A 21,152-nucleotide genomic window follows, 5' to 3' on the forward strand; every position below is an offset into this window, starting at 1 on the left:
CTGGTTGTTTTTGTTTTTTTTTTCCAATAAAAGTCTCAGTTAGAAAAATGTCCTTACTATAAATTCTTTTGCCCATTTTTTCAGGACAACTGTACCTTTAAAAAATCTGGTAAGAATTTGTCATCTTTATATGTTATAAATGCTTATAACAGTGTGTAATTACAAAAAAGTGGAAAAAAAACAGATTTGAATTTTCATCAGGTTTTGCTTTATAAACAATTCAAATCACATTAACAAAAATTCAGACATCACAGAAATTAAATTTAACATGTTTTACATCATAACCAACAGTTTCGTGTAGGATGTTTTTTTTTATTTTCTGAATGTTTAGCCGTTTTTTAGCTGCAGTGGTAGGTGATGAAGCAGTTCCTGACCAGCTGAAGACAGAGCCCAGCCTTGCACACCGTACACAAGGAGATAATTAGTCAAATAAATATAAATTTTCTTACTTTTATGCTAAGTTTATTATTTTATTTCTGTAAAACTCTGTTATCTTGGGCATTTTACAGAAATTATAATAAACTATATTCTTGCGACAGGATGCTTATACAAAAGTGCTTAGAGTTACAATTTCATATCAATTTTTTGCTCATTTGTCCATTATGTGTAAAAAAACAAACAAACAAAAAAATAGTTAATTACTTCAGGGAAATGCCTTTTTATGCTTGAATGATGAAAAATGAATAAATACATAAATAGACAGAGAACTAAATAAATGAAGAAACAAGTAAATTAATAAATGAAAATTAAAAAAGAAAAAAAGAAGTAATACAAGTGAAATAAAGATAAAACAATTTTTCTGACGTTTTGAGAAGAAAAAAACATTAAGACCTTGAGAAAATCTAAAGAAATATTATTCAAGATCATCTTTAAAGAAAGTCTGGTTGCTTGGAGGAAAATTATAAAGAAATTATTCATTTTTCATGAGTACTGCAGATGATTCTAAATTTGCCCACACGAGACAGTCTTAAACTTGATTTCTGCTTTCTATTTAATTAAGATGTGGAAATCCGTTTTTACCATACAGTTTATATTCACTGCTGTCTTTTGAATGTCATTCCTTATAGAACAGGGTTGTCCAAACCCAGATCTTTCATACTACAGTCCTGCAGTTTTTAGATGTTCCCTCGTCATTAAAGAGCTTGTGGAGAACTTGAGTACAAGTTGGAGACTAGTTTATTTAAATCAGGTGTGGTTGAGGGGGGAAAAATCTACAACCTTTATTTATCTTCATTTTTAAAATACATATTATGGTTTTACTAAATTCACCTTAACACTGAGCAAACCAAAGAAAAACAGGTGTTCACACATGAGCATCAACCCAGGGTCTGTATTTTGCTTATCATGTTGTATTTATCTCTAGCTTCAAAAACACTTCCATATATTCAGTATTCCTGCCTTCTTCTTTGGAGAAACAGCATGTGGAGTCCATCCTAGGTGCCAATGTGTCCATGCGATGCGTACATCTTCAACAGGTCGCCAGTACGTGAAATTAATTGGGAAAAACCCACAGGAAAGAAATGCAATGATGACTTTCCAGCTACTAACCCACTTGGTGGATATTTAATGTAATCTACACTCAGTGGTCACTTTATTAGGTTCACTTGCTTGTCAACACAAATATTTAATTAGCCAATTGATACTGCAGCAACTCAATACATTAAGTAATGTATACATGGTCAAGATGACTTGCTAAAGCTCAAACTGAGCATCAGAATGAGGAAGAAAGGAGATTTAAGTGACTTTGAGCGTGGCATGGTTGTTGGTGTCAGATGGGCTGTGGTTTCTGCTGGGATTCTCACACACAACCATCAGAGGATGGGCAGACTGGTTGGAGATAACAGAAAGGCAACAGGAAGTCAAATAAGCTCTGGTTCCAACAAAGTATGCAGAATAGAAAATTATAAAAAAAAAAAAAAAATGTGTACAGAATAGCATCTCTGAACACACAACATGTCCAACCATGAAGCAGATGGGCTACAGCAGCAGAAGACCACACTGGGTGTCTCCTGTCGGCTAAGAACAGGAAACTGAGGCTACAATTCACACAGACTCACCAACACTGAACAACAGAAGATGGACAGATGTTGTCTGGTCTGATCACCATTTCAGCTACAACAATCAGATGCTAGGGTCAGAATTTGGTGGAAACAATATGAAAACATTGTTCATTCTACACTGCATAAACATTTCAGGCTGCTGGTGGTGTAATGATATGGGGGATATTTTCTTGGCACACTTTGGGCCCCTTAGTACCAACTGACATAATTTTAACACCATATCTGTGTATTGCTGCTGAACATTTTCAAGCCATCTTCTGATGGCTACTTGCAGCAGGATAATGCACAAATAAACATTATTCACAAACATACCCCATCCATAATTAAGGCTAATATTTCAATTTGTTTATTTTAGGAGCCCCTGATGGGTCTTGGTTACCTTGTTTGTATATTTGGCAGCTTCTGTGTCCACAACATTCATCTACACCAGGGATCACGAGGACCGGTGTCCTGCAGATAGTGGAGGTTTACCTGCAGCAACACACCTGATAAAAAATGAAAGGGTCATTAACAGACTTGTGCAGAACTTTACAACAAGCTGTTGGAGATCCATTTTATTTTAAGCAGGTGTGTTGCAGTAGGGAAACGTTCAGTACCTGCAGGACACCGGCCCTTGAGGACCAGAGTTGGTGATCCCTGATCTACACCCTCCCAGTCTGACTCCCATGTCACTGCTCCTTTTTCTGTAGGAGTTGTTGAATTTCTACCCCCCTGCCTGATCTCCGTATAGCTAATATGATGGAAACTGAACATCCAAGCAGCCTTTTGTCTCTTAATTGTGCTTAGTAAGAGTCTCTGTTCAGCAAACATAGAGCAGGTCCCCATCAGCAGATGTCCCCAGCAGCACAGGTGGGTGCTCATTATGACCTCCCGTAGGAGTTTAAAGTTGCCTCAGCTGTTCGTTGGTTTTGCTTGATAGTTTAATGTGAAATAAGCCACAGAATGAGATAATTGATGCCCAGGAAAGTCATTTTATGCTGTGCTTAAAGAGTCTAAAGAAGCTGTAATAAGTTGTAATGAGGCGGCAGCTGCTCATGAAAACAACACACCTTATGCAGCAAACACAAAAACAAATGAAGCAGCAACAACCACGCCTACGCCTCCAGAGAGCCTTTGTTAATCTCGTTAGGTCAGTGGCACGTTTGCGTATCAACAACTTGACTGTTTACATTCTAGTTAAATACCAAAAACAGGTTGGGGATCGTCACTCTAGCAGTTGTTGGACTCTGCTTGAAGCCGCTTTTCACACAGTAAGTCCATTTAAATTAACATTATTTAGGGATTAAAAAATGTTATGATGGAGCTTTAAATCTTTCTGAGCTCTTGTCAGCTCTACTGTTCGAGTTACTTGAACTAACCAGTAAATATGGTCTGAAATCTTCATTTTAGTCAAGCAGCATTGCTTTAAGTATTCAGAAGTTAAAGCTGAAGGAAGGAAAGAAACTTGTATGACACTCTAATAGTTAAAAATACAGGCTAATGAGCACAACTGCACAACAGAAAAAATATATAATGGAGCATAAATCTGACTTAAGTTTGACTTACTGGTTATTTGTGTTTTCGCAACACAAACACAAAGGTGACATTACTACCCATAATAAAGAGAGTCTAGCCTCAGTGACCAGAAAGCTTCTGTAAGAGCACATCCTTTTTTATTTTTTTATTTTTAAAGAAAAACAACCAAATTGGCTTCATCTTCAGTCAATGTTAAAACACAGTTGTTTCTGATGTTCTACATATCATATAATGTACCATCCTTCAGCATTTTGCCCCTATCTGCTGCATCTGACATGTGTCACACTTTTGGTCCACAATAACACAAAGCAGCGCATCTAATTTTCAGCTGTCAAGAGAGATAATATGTGAGACTCAACAGTTAAAATGAATAAGGAAGCACAGAGGTAGCTGAGGATTATGTGAACTGATTGTAAAACAAAAGAAGATTGGAATAAAATGAAAGTGAATGCATTGAACATTAAGGTTAAAATGTCACACGAGGTAATGGAAACATCTCTGACTCGTCTGGCTGCAGGTGAACATGGCATCGCTTTCCCCGAGCTCTCGTCTCAACAAGGTCGTGCGGCAGCAGTACATGAGCCTGCCTCAGGGAAAGAAGTGTCAGGTCACCTACATCTGGATTGACGGCAGCGGAGAGGGTCTCCGGAGCAAGATGAGAACTCTAGATGCAGAACCGACAACTGTCACAGGTAGAAGTCTGACGGGCATGTGTACTGCTGGAGGAAAAAAATCTAGATACTTTTCTATTTATTTAAAGGTATTTCTTAACCCCTTTTACTGTGTAGCTTGACTTTGTCTTCAAATATAGAAACAATAGGTAAAAAAAAATCAAATCCAGAGATTAAAAGTTAATTTGATTCAACTCAGCTTAATTGTAATCCAGCTATAATCTGATTAAAACATATTCATTATATGATCCACATTAGTCCAATTTATAATAACTGTGTTTATGCCAGTTTATTAAAATTGAGGATCTAAGGAAACCAATGGATTGCATGAAATATTCTTTACAATTCAAGAAGGAAAACCTCCAGTAGAACCAGACTTGGGAAGGGCAGTTGGGAAAAAGGGGTCAACACCTGTTAGCTACTGAGAAAGAAAAAGAGAAGCACCAGTTAATGACAACAAGGTCAGATATTCATACATGGATGTCTCTCAGCAGCCTAAGTCTGACAATGTATCTAAAGGGATGGCTTAAGGTCTCCAAAGAAAACTAAGTTTTATAAAAAAAAAAAGTAAAGACGAAGATAATTGCAAAGATTATAAGACATTTTAAAGTTCCTGAAAGTGGCGCCTGTGCATTTTTACACAGTTCAGTTCTCCCTCTAATTCTGCCAACACTGTAGAGTAAATGAGCAAAGCCCAATTTATAAATAAGAATTTAAGCTACATGTTAAGGTTTTGATGATTAAATCTTCCCACTCCAAGTTTGGTCTGTTCATAACTCAAACTACAGTGTAAAGCTAAAGATACCGCCAGAGGATGTTACACTTCAATTAAAATACTAGAAAATTAGCCTAGTACCTCTATAACTCACAAATTCACATTTTACATCATCTTTGTTTAATTTATACAGCATATGACACAAACAGTTTGTAAATTCCAGAAAAGTGAAGACTAGAACAGAAAGAATGTACATTATGGGAAATTGTCTCAACAACATTTGTGTCAGTGAGTCTGATGTGATTTCAGGTGCAGAGATAGTTACAGATCCGGTTTGTGACTTCAGAGACGTTTGCATCCAGTTTAAGGTTCACCTGTTTCCCATCAGATATTCCTGAGTGGAACTTCGATGGCTCGAGCACGTATCAAGCCGAAGGCTCAAACAGTGACATGTACCTCATTCCTGTGTGCATGTTCAGGGATCCGTTCACCCTCGACCCCAACAAACTGGTCCTCTGCGAGGTCTTCAAATACAACCGCTCCCCTGCAGGTAAATTCTTTCTGTTCATGTTTTTACTCTTGGAATCTAGTTCAGTGGGGTCTGGAGAAACGAGCCCGGTGGCTTTTTTTCTCTGCTTTTTAGAAACGAACCACAGAGCGAGTTGCAACGAAGTGATGGAGGAGGTTAAAGAGCACCACTTGTGGTTCGGCATGGAACAGGAGTACACTCTTTTAGGAATAGATGGGCATCCTTTTAGCTGGCCCCCAAATGGATACCCAGCACCCCAAGGTGAATCATCTCTCACTTTTCTCTCCTTTTTGTATACTTAACATGGTTATATAAGGGAATGGTAGCAGTATGATAAAGTATGGCTTATAGTGTTTTAATAGACAAACCGGATCCCTTCACTGACTCCAACTGACTTGACAGTTTATAGCACTATTTCAACAAGTTTTGCATGTACTGTGTCTTACCAGTTTCCTGCCTTTCCCTCTGCTTTAAGGTCCTTATTACTGTGGTGTGGGAGCAGACAATGCATATGGTCGGGACATTGTGGAGTGCCACTACAAGGCCTGCCTCTATGCCGGGATCAAAATCGGTGGCACCAATGCTGAAGTTATGCCATCTCAGGTAGCTTCCCACCACTGCACAGTGTAAAGAAGCATCCCTCATGTTGGCAAAACTCTTAAATTTCTTGTTTTTACCTGTAATACTTTTGTCTTCTGAGCTCAGTGGGAGTTTCAGGTGGGCCCCTGTGAAGGTATTGAAATGGGAGACCATCTCTGGGTCGCTCGCTTCCTGTTGCACCGTGTGTGTGAAGATTTTGGAGTGGTGGCAACACTTGACCCCAAACCAAAAGAAGGCAACTGGAATGGCGCTGGTTGTCACACTAACATCAGTACCAAACAGATGAGGGAACAAGGCGGACTGCAGTGAGTTAAACTTTTTTAAGAGGAGACTCAAAAAAGGGGGTCTCCTCAGGCAGATCCACTGTTTTGAAGTTTTTACTGTAAATCCTGCATCACCTCTGGTCTTAAATGTGTGGAGATTGGCTTCTGAACAATCTGGAGATGACTGTTCTAAGAGGCTAGTTCAATATTTGACACATAAGAGATGAAAGTGTCTTAAATGATTTCTGTCTTCATACTTCAGAAATGTTTATCAGTTGATACTGATATGATTGCTTTAATGTTTTTATGTGCCACTCAATGACTCTAATCAAACCAAAACAGGTGTTCATATTCTCAAAGTCAGCCAACAAACAGCAGGATTTGTTTAACCACTTCCTGGAAAACTACCCGTCTTATTTTCCATTTTGCTTGAAAACTTTAAGGTATTCATATTCTTAATTGTGGTTGATAGCATGCAGGAAACAAAAGATCTGAACTCCTTTGTGCTCGAGGGGGTTCTCTTTTAAAAGTCTCAGTGTGATCTGTTTGATTAAACTCAAACAACATACTTAGCGTTGAATGTTTTTTGCAGTAGAATTTGGACAATTATGATGCTAAAATATTCTACATCTGTCAGGTTTCTTGGGTCGGAGAGTCATCTAGTCTGTCCAGATTTTGTTCAGAAGTCCAGCAACTTCTGCACTCATGCAGCCATTTATCATCACACTCCCACCTCTGTGCTTTGCTGTCAGTATTATGCATTCAGTATGTCAGTCCTGGGCAGGTTTCTTGCAGAGGCTGATAGTAAGTTGTGTCCTTCAGAAAGACAGAGCCGTCACAGAAATTGAGATTTCCACTGACAAAAACCCTTTGCCAAGTATGTGAAAGCAGTATACCAGCTGTAATCAAAGATTTGGAGTGGGCCACTCTACCTGAGAATAACACCACTACAGCTTCATACCTTTAGATTTCTGCTGTAGCTGTGTTGTCACTTTAAATTGGTCTCTAATGTTCCTGCATCCCATGAAGACTTAAAGATAATTTTCTCTCTTTGTCTTGTGATTCTTTGGTGAAGCCAAAACACAGACACACAGAAATACATATTAAAAATCCCAAACTGAGAAAGATCTGATGTCCACAGCTCATTTTTACAAGCACACTCATACAGTTAGACTAATGGGTCACACATCTAACTGTCTCCAGAATGTCTTAGTTCAGGCTCAAAATAATTCAACCAACTCTTTTCTCCTCTGATTGCAGGTATATCAAGCAAGCCATTGATAAACTGAGCAAAAAACACAAAGAGCACATCAGTGTGTACGACCCACATGGAGGCAAAGACAACATGAGGCGTCTAACAGGTCTGCACGAAACCGCCAGCATTAATGACTTCAGTGCTGGAGTGGCTCACCGAGGAGCCAGCATCCGCATCCCACGGCAGGTGGGCCAGGAGGAGAAAGGCTACTTTGAGGACCGCCGGCCCTCAGCAAACTGTGACCCATACGCAGTGACAAAGGCCATTGCACACACCTGCTTGCTTAGTTCAGAAGAAGAAGAAGAAGAAAGCTAATAGATGAAAAAGGTACAGTCATGTCTAGGTGTAAATAGATTAGTGAGCACAGGCCCATGGCTTCAAAAAACCTCTGTGATAGTTAAGACTTCCTGTAGACAGTTTAAAAAACCACAACACAGAAGAGATGCAAAATTTCCCAACACATCTATACGGACCCAAAGAAAAAACAATGATGAAGAGACCAAAAAGAAACAAACAGAAACAAAAAGACCTAAATGATCACATATGTAAAATAACAGCATAAACATCAGAAAGAGATGCTCCAATTCAAGCATATACAAAATGTTAATTTAATTAAAAGCACAAATAGCACAGCTGCTATTATACACAAAAGGATGGTGAAGAAGTATACAATGGGATGCCACATGAACACAAAAAACAGTAAAGAATGATGATGAGGGAGAAATAGGAGACTGGAAGAAAAGAGTATTTAGTACACCAGCACTGACACATCTGGAAACAGATATTTCTTGTTTTAATTGTTTATTTTCTGAGCTTACATGCAAATTGTGAGTCATTAAAACGTAAATCTGTTCATCTTTATTAAACTGTTACATGTGTCTGTTTTGGAGCAAGTTCACATTTATGTAGTCTCTGACACTGTTCACAAAGTGTCTATAATGTAGTAAGAAAATCAAATGACAAAAATAAAACCTTCTAAGTAGACTACAGCTGACAAGATCTCTTCTTCCTAGGAGTGCTGGTTAAGATGAGAGTATTACATAAAAAGGAGATGTTAGTACAATTTAAATTACACAAGGCCTAAAATAAAAACTAAATCCAACACATTCTCCTCCAATTAAAAAAAAGAAATCATCAGCTTTGTTTTAGGCCAGTATCCTAAAATACAACTGAGCTTGAAGGTGATTCCATACATAAAGAGCGCATGCAAAGAAAACAGACATACATCCAAATCTGAGTGGATTTGGTTCAGCTTGCCAGGAAGTGAACAGAATATCACACACTTACCTCAACTTACTGCTATAGATTCTGACCAATCACAACAATTATACACTAGATTGCAACCCCGATTCTTAAAAGACCGAGACTCTGTGTAAAATCTAAATAAAAACAGAATGTAACGATTTGTTAATCTCATCAACCCATATTTTATTCTCAATAGAATATAAATTCTGACATTTTTACCATTTCACAAAAAATTTTAGCACATTGTGAATTTGATGGCTGCAACACATTTTAACGAAGCTGGAACAAGAGCAACAGAAGGCTGGAAAAGTAAATGGCACCAATTAAAATAAACTAATTAGTTTAATAGGCAACAGGTCAGAAACTTGACTGGGTATAAAAGGAGCATTTCAGAGAGGCAGAGTCTCTCAGATGTAAAGAAGAGCTGAGCTTCACCAATCTGTGGAAAACTGCTTTGTGGTCTGATTAATTAAAAGTTGAACTTCTTGTTGGAAACCACAGACGCCGTGTCCTGCAGACTAAAGAGAAGTCACTTCTGTCAAATTTAGTTTAATTGTTGAATCAATTAATCAATCAATGACCTTTTAGTTAGCTCTGACAATTAACAGACCAAACATACTGCAGGAGTGCAACTACGCATTTGTGTAAAGGATGTAAATCTTGCTTTCATTTGTCCACAAGGTGGAGCAATTTCATTAGTTTTCATGTCACAGCAGATCACCTCACTGTGACCCCACTGTACAGAAAAAAAAGAATACAACTGTAATTCACCCTTCACGTATCACATCCCTTCTTACAAAACAATGACACAGTTTGTAATAAAGCATCAAAATCCACAATCAATAGAAATGTTTTAAGATGTTTGCTGGTGAGAAATGAGTGAGGTCATCCAGTCATTATGCCCATACGGGCATTAATTCATGTCAGCATGATGCATAGCATACCTGACATATGGTATTAACTCATCCTCTGTTCTCACCCTGCTACTACCTAATATATGATACCCTCACTGGCAGCTTCTCAGCATCAACATGACTCATTATTCAGAACATCTAAAGAGAGGCCTTTGAAACAGGAGTAAACAAAACCAACAAATACCACAAGAAATAAATAGTGGGATTCTTTGGACCACATAAGATACCCCCCACATACCAGATCCCATGGATACAAACAGTCTCTTGGTTTTTATGAACTGGTGTTTGTCTGTTGTCATGGGAACATTTGTCATGTACTAAGACAGCCTGCAGATGATGAAGTAGAGAAAGAAGAGAGTGAAACACTGTTTGTCTCTGTTTGTATGTTTTGATTTTTGCTTTGTGGTAAAAGGAACTTATTAATATTGCATAATCAACAAGCCACAGTCAAGAAACATTGTTTGTCAGCACTTTATGCTCAACAGCAATCATAATGTGTATACGCACAGTGTAGCTATTGATGCTGCACATTGACAGGAAGTGCAATCATAGACAGGAAGTACCTTCAGAGACAGGATGTATGCAGAAAAGGGGAGGATTTTTAAGGTGCTAAAAAACCTTTGCTGACAAAAGTGGAATTAATGTGAAGCAGAGAAAGTAATGAAGGAAGACTCAGCCACAGAAGAGTGAGAAAGCACGGAACAGCAGGGCAACACATCTGAGACACCAAATTTGTAGTTTTACCCATTTTGAAGTTCAAAAACAAGTTTTTTGGGGGGTAAAGACAACTTTTTCTTCTTGTGCAATACATGCACTTTCAGAAAATGTGCAGGGTTGCTTGGATTTTGCCTGGTTTCTGCTATAATATAGCACTTCAAGTAAGTAGACTGAGCCAATTAGGAAAAATGGAAATTTCTGAGATGGGTTTTCTGAAGTAGATTTGTCATTTCATGCTTTGCAATGACAAAATCTGCACATCTTTTTTGCTGTTCAGCACAACTATCAAAGTACTTAATTTAAATTTGAATGGAACGTGTGTTTCATGTTTACATTATCTTTAGTATATTTAGCTAAGGGGACAGGATGTAGCTGTAATAATCCACGAAAATGATATTTTGATGTGATACCTGATTACTCGATAAGCTATAAAGCAAACTGTAATGTCTTTTTTTTTATAACTGCGGAACATGTTTATATAACAGAACAAGTTATAAGTTTTCGGTTGGAATAGATTCAATAAAAAAAATATGCTCATTTGACACTAAATTTGACAATAAAAACCAAAACACCATTAACAAACATACAGTATGACTATATAATTTTATACTATTTTTTATGTTATTTATGTATGTACTTATTTATTTATTTGTTTCTGTTTAGTCATTAGTTTAAATATGCCCTCAAAATATAAACAAAAAATTATAAATATTAATCCAGATTATACAAAATAAAATAAAACATAACTATGATTAAATGTAATGCTCCACATGGTAAAGTTTTAAAAACTTTCCTACAATAATTCAGATGGTTTTCTCTATGTTTTTATTATTATTCTGATTATTATAAAATATATGGATCTTAAATAAACTATTAGTTAATGTCTTTACATATGTGGTAGCTGAATTTTTGACAGTATGTCCGTTCTCAGACCACAAAGCCTTTGAGCATCTGTAATCCCTGCCACGACTTCCAGCGGTCAAACTGACGTCACAGGTCGCTATGGAGGGAGGGAGGGAAGGAGGGTGAGCTCGCGCGGCGGCAGGTGAGAGCGCAGCAGCACATACGCAGAACGGCAGAGTAGCGGAGCGGAAAGGAGCCATGGGAAAGCTTCAAGAATTTGACATCACTTTTACCAACAACAAGGTCGTTTACAGTCCGGGAGAATCTATAAGCGGAACTGTGAAAATACGAACCGGCCACGCGCTGCAGTATAAAGGTAAGCCTCGCTTGCTTTTAGCACAGTTTCAACAACGGAGGAGAGGAACAGTTGCTTGTGCCAGCGTGTCTCCACCACCGTCGCCGCCACACCGCCTGGCTCAGCGGCGCGCGCGCGCAAGCGGAAGGGATCGACGTAAATAAACTTTTGTGTTGCGATGGAGGATGTTGTGAAGAATTTGGACCTAGCGAGCCACCTTTTATATTTGTTTTCCAGCTGATTTGGCGGCTCGTTTTTCGTGGCTCTTGTTGGGAATTTGGTGCGGACCATAGCGCGTTGTGGCGGTGCTGCGCAGGGAGTGGACGTTGGAAAATAAAAAATAAAAAAAAGAGGGAGAGAAAGAAAAAAACCCGCTCTGCACGAGCAGCCGTCGTTTGCTAAATTGTTGCGCCGTTTTGGCTAGTTATAGACTGCCTGAGTCGGGCCGTTTAAACCCATATCCTTCACCATAACATGTTGCTTCCTGGTCTTGTCTAAACCGTAAGAGGCGCTCGAAAAGCGGATCATAAGGAACAAAATGCTAATTTCTTGATTAATGTACTAAATTCATGTATATTTTCATGTACTGCCCAATATCAGGTAACAACTCCTTGTTACAGTTAAATATGGGTGGGAGAATTAGGTGAAGGGCAGCTTCTGGTTCATACAAAGAACCCATTGTATTTAGTTATCCTTGTGGGATTCTTCTCTGATAATAAAGGACTGCTATGTTTACCTGAAGCGCCTCTTCACTGGGAGTAGTGATACAAAGACATGATAATTGTCAGGGTCGAAAAAATAACATAATGGGCTGCAGGAACACATGCAATGTCGCAGCATCACTGACATTACAAAAGCACGACTTAATATTTTACTGTTTTCTAAGTATCTAATGACAAAATATACATGTGTGATCTGACACAGTTGGGTTAACTTCCCATTATGCATGATCTGACCAGAAGTAGAAGAATACAGCAAAAGTCAAATGTCCTGCTGAGCTTTGTAAACAGGGTAGGGCATCATAGCTGTCACCTCTACTTACAGCAACTCCTAAACTAACTGTGCTTTGGCAAATGTTAAAGCAGATAGACAGCAGACAAGCTTCCTGAAGTTTAATGAACTGCTCAGTTAAATCACAAAAATCATAAAACAAAAGAGTTTGAGCTCAGATTTCATGCCTGCAGCAAAATGGACCGCATTATGCTTTTAGTTGTCTGCACTTAAACCGGTTCAAAGGAGGATTTTTGTTTAAAGCAAATAGTCTTCTGTCATGATCAGTATGTATTGACTAACACGCTGCAGAGTTTGTAAAAAAAAAAAGAAAGCAATTTAAAACTTATTTTTGCCAACTTTTGTTTCCTATTCAGGATGACTGATTGACTTATTTGCAAAACTACTCCATCTTAAGATAGCTGAACCTTCTCTGCACCTGTAATGAACTGTAATGCATTATAGCTGCCCGCTGACATCCACTCTATCAGCAGCAGCAGATGACTCTGCTTTCTTTGAACATGGTAATTTCCTGTTTTTCTGCCCTAAAAAGAGACTCCAGGAGAGTTACTGGCTTCTTCTTAAAAGTCTGTATATATGTTGCCTGGACAGTCAGAATAGGTAGTCCATTTTCTGTATGTGTTTGATCAAGAATTTGTTTTATTGAAGAAGACGATGAGTCATCTAGATAATGCTCTGGCCATTTCCTCAAGCTGTACATGAAATGACAACAGTGATGCTGATTAAGAGCAGAAATAATAATGGGACTATTTGTTTTTGTTTGTTTACTGTTTTACAAAATGAATGGTAACAAAACATTTTTAAATAAAGGGTTTCTATGCTAATTTTTTCATCATGCACAATAGCCTTTACCACCATTGCCTTTGTTGCAGCACATTTTGACCACCGTGCTAATTAGGCTAAAGTTAGTCTGCAGCATTTCTTCAGGTTCAGTCAGCTGTTCCTTTTCTCTTTGTTTCAGTACTCATAAGACCAGCTGCTTCCTGCCACCAAAAAGCACCCACTAAAGAAATAATCCAGTTTTGCCAGTCTTGTTTTTAACACACCGTTAACATGAAGTTAGAATTAACAATATTGTTTTGGTTACTGTGTTTTCTATGTTTGTGCTGAATGGCTACTCATATGTTATCCATCACACAGATAACACTAGCATATGATCTCTATGGATCTTTATCTTTTTTTGTTCTAATAATAGTGCAACAGGAGCTCATTGTGTACAGTTATCAGTCTGTATGAATTATGTTCACAATGACTTTGATAAGCAAATGCATGTTTTCTAAAGTCCTGAATGTTTCTGTGGCCACATTCGGAGCCTCGCTCCATTATTGATGATGGAGTCCATTAGACTGCATTTCTACTTACTACTCCTTTACAAAGATGGTGATCAAAGCAAAGTCAGGTATCTGTGATTCAAATTGCACGAATACACCACATTAATTACAAATAATGTTGAACCTGAACCACAGCCAGTTTTAACCTGCAGCCAAAAATGATTCATAAGTCATGTTATGTTAAATAAGCCTGTTAATATGTAAATATTAACATTAACATGGTACTGACACTGGTAATAAAATGGACTCTTTACAAAAGCTAAATATTGACCACTTATTACCTACTATTGAATAAGATGAAAAAAGTGGAATAAAGTTCATCCCCACTGATTCCAGAGACTGATAGCTTAATTAAAAAATGATAAAACAAAAGAAAAGAATTTAATGTCATATAAGGGGAATTAAGTTTGGCCGTAAAAATGCCGTTTGTGTTGTGAAAAGGTGCAACTATTAATCAGAGTTTTAAAGAGCATAATGAGGACTGTTCATCCAGGTTGCTCTTATTTTCCTGCCTGGCCATAGAACAAGGAAGCATGTGGTATTATTTTTTTATTTGATGAAATATCACTATTTTTGGCAACAGTGCTGTTAATATCACTATTCTAGAATTTAACACAAAATATGCATCCTGTTTCCAAGTCAGAGCATTGAAATAAAACTGAGTGCGAGGCAGGTGGTGCTTCTTTGTGGATTAATGAGTTATAGATCTGAAGTGGAGGGCAGTCGTTCTGTTCAGTTTAGCCTCCACTCTGTCTGTTCCCCTACTTTTAGTAGCATTTACAGTCACCTGATACAGGAGATGCTGATGTATGAGCCTTTTGTATCAGCTTCCATGAACACTTTAATACATTAAAACATTTATTTACCTGGATATTGACTGTTAAAGTCAGGCTCCAACACAAACACACAGCTGAAGGTTTTGTTGCTTCATTACAGAAGCAGTTGTGGAAAAGCACAAATGCTTCAGTAGGACTGGAAAAAAGTCACTTCACATTTAAATTATATTGATATTTTTATTCTCATTGTTTTATATCTTCATGGGCTTAAAACAAAGTACAATAATTCTTAAAAGTGTAAATTTGTAATTATGTATTCAGTTTCAGGTGACACACAGACAAGCTTTAAGCTCCTGTGGGTTTGGATCACATGTTGAGTCGCTTTGTTTATGACTAATGATCTATGACTTCCGCTATTTTTCTGCACACCCGGCAAAATGATTTTCCCAGTCCTGGTTAGTCCTCATTTCAGTCTTTGATTAAGAAGAGTGAGGTTTTCTTCAGTAGATGTGGATTTCAAAGCCACATGCTCTTTCACTTGTCCACAAAGCAGCTATAGGTTGAGTAAAAGTACTCAGTAGGTTGCTAAATAAAAAAGTAAAACTGAACACATAGTGCTTGCTTCACCATTTTATCTGTGATGTTGGGTGTATGTTTATTTTTCTTTTCCATGATTTGCCCTGTCATCCCCCATGAATTATTTTTTGTACTTTAATTGGCTTTAGGAAAGTTGGATATCTTCACACAACAGACCATTTTAAGGTCTAAAATTCAATGAAAAGCACGTATAAGTTTGATTGAACTGAGGTTAAACTGCAGGACAATGCTGAAAGTAAGGTTTACAGTGCACCTAAAACATAAAGTCTGTTCAGGCTTTGGAGCTTGAGGTGCCATCATATGGTAGATAGTGAGATCTAGGAGGGCGATTTACTACAAGGAGCCATTTTTTTAAAATACATACACTTTCTTCTGCTATTATGAATGTTGCCTGAACTGCTGCAACTAGCATTACCTGCTCAAAGCTGTCACTTTTATTGCTCTGCTACTGTTGTCTTTACCTTCAGTAGCATTCTTACAGCACATGGAGAAAACTCAGATTAGAAGAGAGTTTTTCTTGGTTTTCAGAGACTGCCGTAGCCTTTCATCAGACCATTTTGTGCCTGATTATTTTTTTTCTTTTGTCCGTGGTGTTATATGAGACTTGGTTTTTATAAAAGACTGAGTACACGAACTTTACCCAAAGGAACAGGTTTTAATCCCTCTGACTTTGCTGTCTTTTGTCCTGAAATGAGTTACGTGACATGTGATTACACAGTGAGAGTAACAGTGACTCAGAGCGACTGTTCTCTGTGATGCCCTTCAGTGTGGGCGGGTGGCATTGATCCACATTTACTTCATCATTTGCCTGTACTGTGTCTATTGAAGGGGCTCTGTCAGCTGGAAGTCTTGGCACCAGCTGCTCCTCTTCCTCATGGATTTAGTCATGTTAATTATATCTCTCCTTTGACCTCCATAACCAAAGCACTGTCCAGCACCACAGCTGTTTTTTTTTCTGTTCGTAAGAGGATTGTTTGTCTCTTCTCCCAGTCGTCTGTGTCAGACACTTGACCTAACTAGCTGACACGCACCCCTGTCAACAATCAATAACATAGATCCTTACGACCTCAAAGCTAAGGAATGGAGCTTCGATGCTACATTACTACCTCCAACCTCATCGCTGGACATAACAAGCTACCTCGTTTATGGTATCTGTGTTTGGACGTATGAACAGTTCAGAAACTACAAATCTCTGGAAGCTCACGGACATTTCAGGAATGGCTGGATGCAGGATCTGTTCACATTTCCACCGCAGGACTGCACAACACAGTCTCACTGCAAAGGTAAGCTAACCTGCTGTTAAGTGAAGGTTAGGGTTACTTTACTTGTTTTGTCTGATTTCTCTACTTATTTAAACTCCGAGCATAAATGATTAATATACATTACAATATTGCAAAAGAAACAACTTCATATTTATATTACATAACTCAGAAAAAGTTTTAAATGATCTAATAATCCTACCACATGTTCATACAACATAATTACTCAAGCTAACATGTCAGTCTGGCATCAGCCTGTAAACCAGAAACTGTAATAATATAAACATCCTTATAAATGAAGCTAAATATAGCAAATGGTTGAACACTGTTGTAAATGGTTGTTGTCTGTCTGTCAGTGTGTCTGCAGGTCCTGCACTCCCAGCACCTGACTGACTCTTCACTGAAGCCCTGCTCATCATGGAGGTCTACAGCATGCAGCAGATAAAGAAGACTTCTGGATCTGCTCTCATTGTTCTTCTTGTTGACAAAGTTGCACATAATTTGCAGTTTTTTCTTTTTAGCACAATTGCACGTTATATTGTTTCAGTGTTGACATTGCCATGCAAAGATGTAAAATTCACTACATTACTTGAAGATATTTTGCCACAACGTCCGTGTTTTTATTATATCATTTCATTATATCATGTGCATATTCTGTATTTTCTTTAATTGAAATATCTGTTTACCATTGTGCTGATACTATGTATTCTGACTGATAATTTCAGTTAAAAATTATTTTAAAAAGTAAAACTGTTAAGCTTCTCATCTGGTTAACAATCATGTTTTCTATTCAGTGTTTATCTCCACAAGATTTTTTAATGTAATTAAAATTTAATGTAATGTAATTTTCATTATCAAAACTGACACTGGTTATTTATGTGCTTATAAGGCAATGAAAAGTCAAAATACTTCAAAAATGCCTTTGACACACTTTATTATTCACGTTTAAGCTCTGTACAAAAAACAAAAATAATTCACATTTTTGCTGCACAAATAATATAAAAAAAAACTTCCAACTGTCTGACTGTACACATGCATCATCATCCTCTGTGATCAGCTGATCATCATCTTCTCCAGCCTTATGTGTCTCCTCTCTGGTCTGTAGCACTCCAGTGTCTGCATCCTGGTGGACCTCCATCTCTGCTGCTTGCAGCGTCTCTTTCCTCAGATGATCCCATCTACTTCATTTGTGGGTGTAACTGATGTGTCCTAGAAGCAGGGATGGTGCACAATCTGAGCCAACCTCCATCATTTCTTAAGCTGGCTGACCTGCAATCACATGTTTGGTGTTATTAAAAAACTAGTTAATGTTTCTATTACATTTCACAATCTTAACCACTTAACCCAACCAGTTAACATCCCATCAGGTCTCACAGAGCACTCTTGGTATTTACCTGTATCTGTAAAAACATTCACTCTGACATTTTGATATAAGATGATTAAATAAAATAAAAACTGATCAAACACAAACAGATGAACCCATTTCTATTTCCCTCCCTCTTTGCCTGTAGTTTACAAGTGAAGGTAGCCAATGTGAATATAACGACTTTAGAAAGCCAAATAAAGCATATTTATTAACATTACAATAAAAACAACAACAACAAAAGACTCTCCTACTTGCCTTAATGAAAATGCCGAGGGTAAACACGCATGAAGGGAGATGGTGGTGGACGTGATGTTCTTCCCTCACCGCTGCGACCCAGGCTGTCCGACGCCTCAGTTACATCCTAAACCTGCTGTCCAAAGCCTTGTTTACAAGTGGGAAGCTGAAAAAATTTAACGTTGTGGCCGACTTTTCTACCTTTTATAATCATGTGACTTAGTATGGCGGTCTTTCACACAAAACGAGACTCGCATTTTATCAAAGATTATAATGCAGCAAAGACGATGCACAGCTGTTTACAATGAGGATGCAACCAACATGGCGATCGACTGCGGCTATCCCGAGTGTGACGTCAGCTGACACAGACCGATAATCAAGGGCCCACCCCTGATCACTCCCTCTCCTCCTCTCTTGAAAAACGCTGTTCCACTTCCAGTACTTCAAAATTAAAGAAAAAAAAAAAAAGTTAATCATCATGCAAAAAATGTCACTTATATGTGGAACAATATGTCAGCTAGTGCATGGTGATAAAGATAGAAAACCTGGTATCTGGTAGATAAAAAGGTTGTTTGTGGCATATTGGTGTTCACAAAGGCTTCACAATTTTAGTGCTTGGCCACCTTTAGCAACTGTAGCTCTAGACCTGGGATGAACTGATAATCGACATATCATTACCTCTGTTAAGTCCACAAATACAGTAGCAAATAAACCAGATGGAGCAAGCAAAGCCCTGACAGAGTCCTACAGGTCAGCATCTCTGTGGAAGGGATAAATTGGAAACCTTGATTTAATACATCATATGATAAATTTAAATGTCAAGAAAAGTTGATAACTGACCAATTTTTACTTCATTTCAGTCCTATCTTCTCCAGTTATTTCACATTTTTCTTAATAGTTTTAAAAAAACCTGTCACTGTTTATTAGTTTTGAATGAATTCAGAACCACATTTGGAACAGTTTTGTTCCTGAAACTGTGCTGTGAATCAGGTCAATGCAGGACAATACTGATTGTCCTAAGAGAGTAGTAATAGCTTAAATGTAAGTCTCTCCTGACATAGATATCATCAACGGTAATCCTAATCTGACTAAATGCAGCAGCCTCACACGTCAGGCCTAAAACAATGAAAGAAAAGATATACCAGCAGATTGTAGTGCTGGGTGACAAAAGTACACGTCACTGTATTTTTCAAAATTGTACCATTTCACAGTATTAGATTAGTTTTTTTTCATGCATAATTTATTGTTAACCACATTTTCTACCGATTGCCAGAATTACTGCTGTAGATTTGCTCAGAATAACCTGTGAGAACGGCACATTGTTCAAAAATTCCAAGCATTTTGATGTCCACTGTGTCTTGATCACAGCCCAGAATCCATTTCTCACCACAGTAAGCCGAACCATGCCTTTGGCTGTATGGATTGTGGTGGTGTTGCCTTTTTTCGATCCAAAGCTTACTTTTTTGTAGACAGTACCTCAAGCAAGCTTCTGACTTGAGTGTTCTCCAGCTTTTTTTCTGTTTTAGCTGAAGATGATCCGTTCTTAGTTTCATACATTCTTGGTACTCCAAAGCTTGTTTGCAGATTAGGTGGTGTAAGGAGGTGTTGCCACCTCTGCCAACAGTTTATCTAGACAATTTTTTTTTTGTAAATTGTTGGTCCACATTCAACCTTTTAAAACCAAAGTGTCTCCAGACAAAAGATACAGGTTGTTTTTTGGGTGAATGTTCTTCTGTGTCATCATGTTCAACTTCCACATCTGCTACAGGTTTACTTTCTGAACTTTCTCCATCCACTTTCATCCTCTCCTCATCTCCAATGAAACATGTGCTCTGCTACTTGCATGTTATGTGGTGCAGCAGGGTCAAATCTCCCATTTTTTTCTAAACATTCCTAGACCATGTTCATATGTGGTTCTAAATTGGAAATACATCAGATATTTTTCAAAGGAACCTCGTCTGAATAGTGTAGTGTTTCATCCAACTTTCATTTCTCACTGAAGTGAGACAGACGTCACAATTCCACGCCGGATAAGATGGAACTCAGCAAGATTAAATGTAAATAATGAAACCACCAATTATGTCTGCTCTGATTGCACAACAACTTAAAAGTTGATACACACACTCCAATGTGTAGCATCCATATTTACCTCCGTACATAAGTGTGGTGTGTCTGAGGTCGTGCCGTTTTCTGTGCATGTGCTTCACTTCAGCACTGTAGACCGTTCATACCGGAGTCTGATAGAGTTTGCCTTTAAATTTTAATGTCAACAACCATGCAAAAAAAAAGGAATCAGGTATGAGCATTTTTATCTGCAATGTTACTTTAACCGAAGATATTTATTTTCTAAGATTTATAATTACTTCACAACATTATTTTTATTTTTTTATGGAAGCACTTTTTTCCTCAACAAATCTCAGCTGCATGCCATCACCAAAATTTTGTTGAGTCGGTTGCTGCTGAAGTTAGTTGCTAGAATAGCTTGATAAATAAAGAGAAACATAATGCATCAAAACTCCAAAAAGAAAAAAAATAAAATCATAAAATGTACTTCTATTTTTTGTACAATTTTCTCCTTTTTTAAACAGGCAGACTTCTGCAAAATACAATGCAACTACTTATTTTATTTACCAGTATTTGCATTGGAATAAACCTTTATATGTCTAACCTTCTTAGATATAAAACTCTACCCTGCTATCAGGGTTATTCATACTATGTTTGCAAAACCCACTTCATTAAATCAAATATTAATAGTTTTTTTTCTGTATTTAAAAAAATTTTGAATTAAAAATCTAATTGAATAAGTAAAACCTTTAAATCAAATGAGATTCTTGGAAACACCAATCTAAACATGACTCCCAGTCCTGCTGTCTTGGTTTCAGCTTACAGCAGTGAA

General features: G+C 37.7%; 2 protein-coding genes across 3 annotated transcripts in view; both read left to right on the forward strand.

Annotated features, from left to right (window-relative positions):
- Positions 1 to 2,675: 2,675 nt before the first annotated feature.
- LOC121629506 (glutamine synthetase-like) lies at positions 2,676 to 8,592 on the forward strand. 2 transcript variants are annotated; one of them, XM_041969116.1, is made up of 8 exons: positions 2,676 to 2,909; positions 3,254 to 3,310; positions 4,093 to 4,267; positions 5,350 to 5,511; positions 5,605 to 5,751; positions 5,966 to 6,093; positions 6,196 to 6,395; positions 7,614 to 8,592. In XM_041969116.1, the coding sequence occupies exons 1-8, from the start codon at positions 2,892 to 2,894 to the stop codon at positions 7,921 to 7,923; spliced, it is 1,197 nt and encodes a 398-aa protein (XP_041825050.1). In that variant the 5' UTR covers positions 2,676 to 2,891; the 3' UTR covers positions 7,924 to 8,592. The 2 variants fall into 2 exon arrangements, with proteins under 2 accessions (XP_041825050.1, XP_041825049.1); XM_041969115.1 differs by lacking the exon at positions 2,676 to 2,909 and having other exon boundaries at positions 3,017 to 3,310.
- Positions 8,593 to 11,518: 2,926 nt separating this feature from the next.
- The window catches only part of arrdc1b (arrestin domain containing 1b), a 34,603-nt gene continuing 24,969 nt past the window's right edge, over positions 11,519 to 21,152 (forward strand). Inside the window, exon 1 of the mRNA XM_041970434.1 lies at positions 11,519 to 11,703. Within this exon, the coding sequence (XP_041826368.1) occupies positions 11,586 to 11,703 (118 nt within the window). The 5' untranslated portion in view covers positions 11,519 to 11,585. The remainder of the gene's footprint in view (positions 11,704 to 21,152) is intronic.

Source organism: Melanotaenia boesemani, chromosome 19 (genome assembly GCF_017639745.1).
Source record: "Melanotaenia boesemani isolate fMelBoe1 chromosome 19, fMelBoe1.pri, whole genome shotgun sequence".
In the NCBI taxonomy this organism is placed as follows: domain Eukaryota; kingdom Metazoa; phylum Chordata; class Actinopteri; order Atheriniformes; family Melanotaeniidae; genus Melanotaenia; species Melanotaenia boesemani.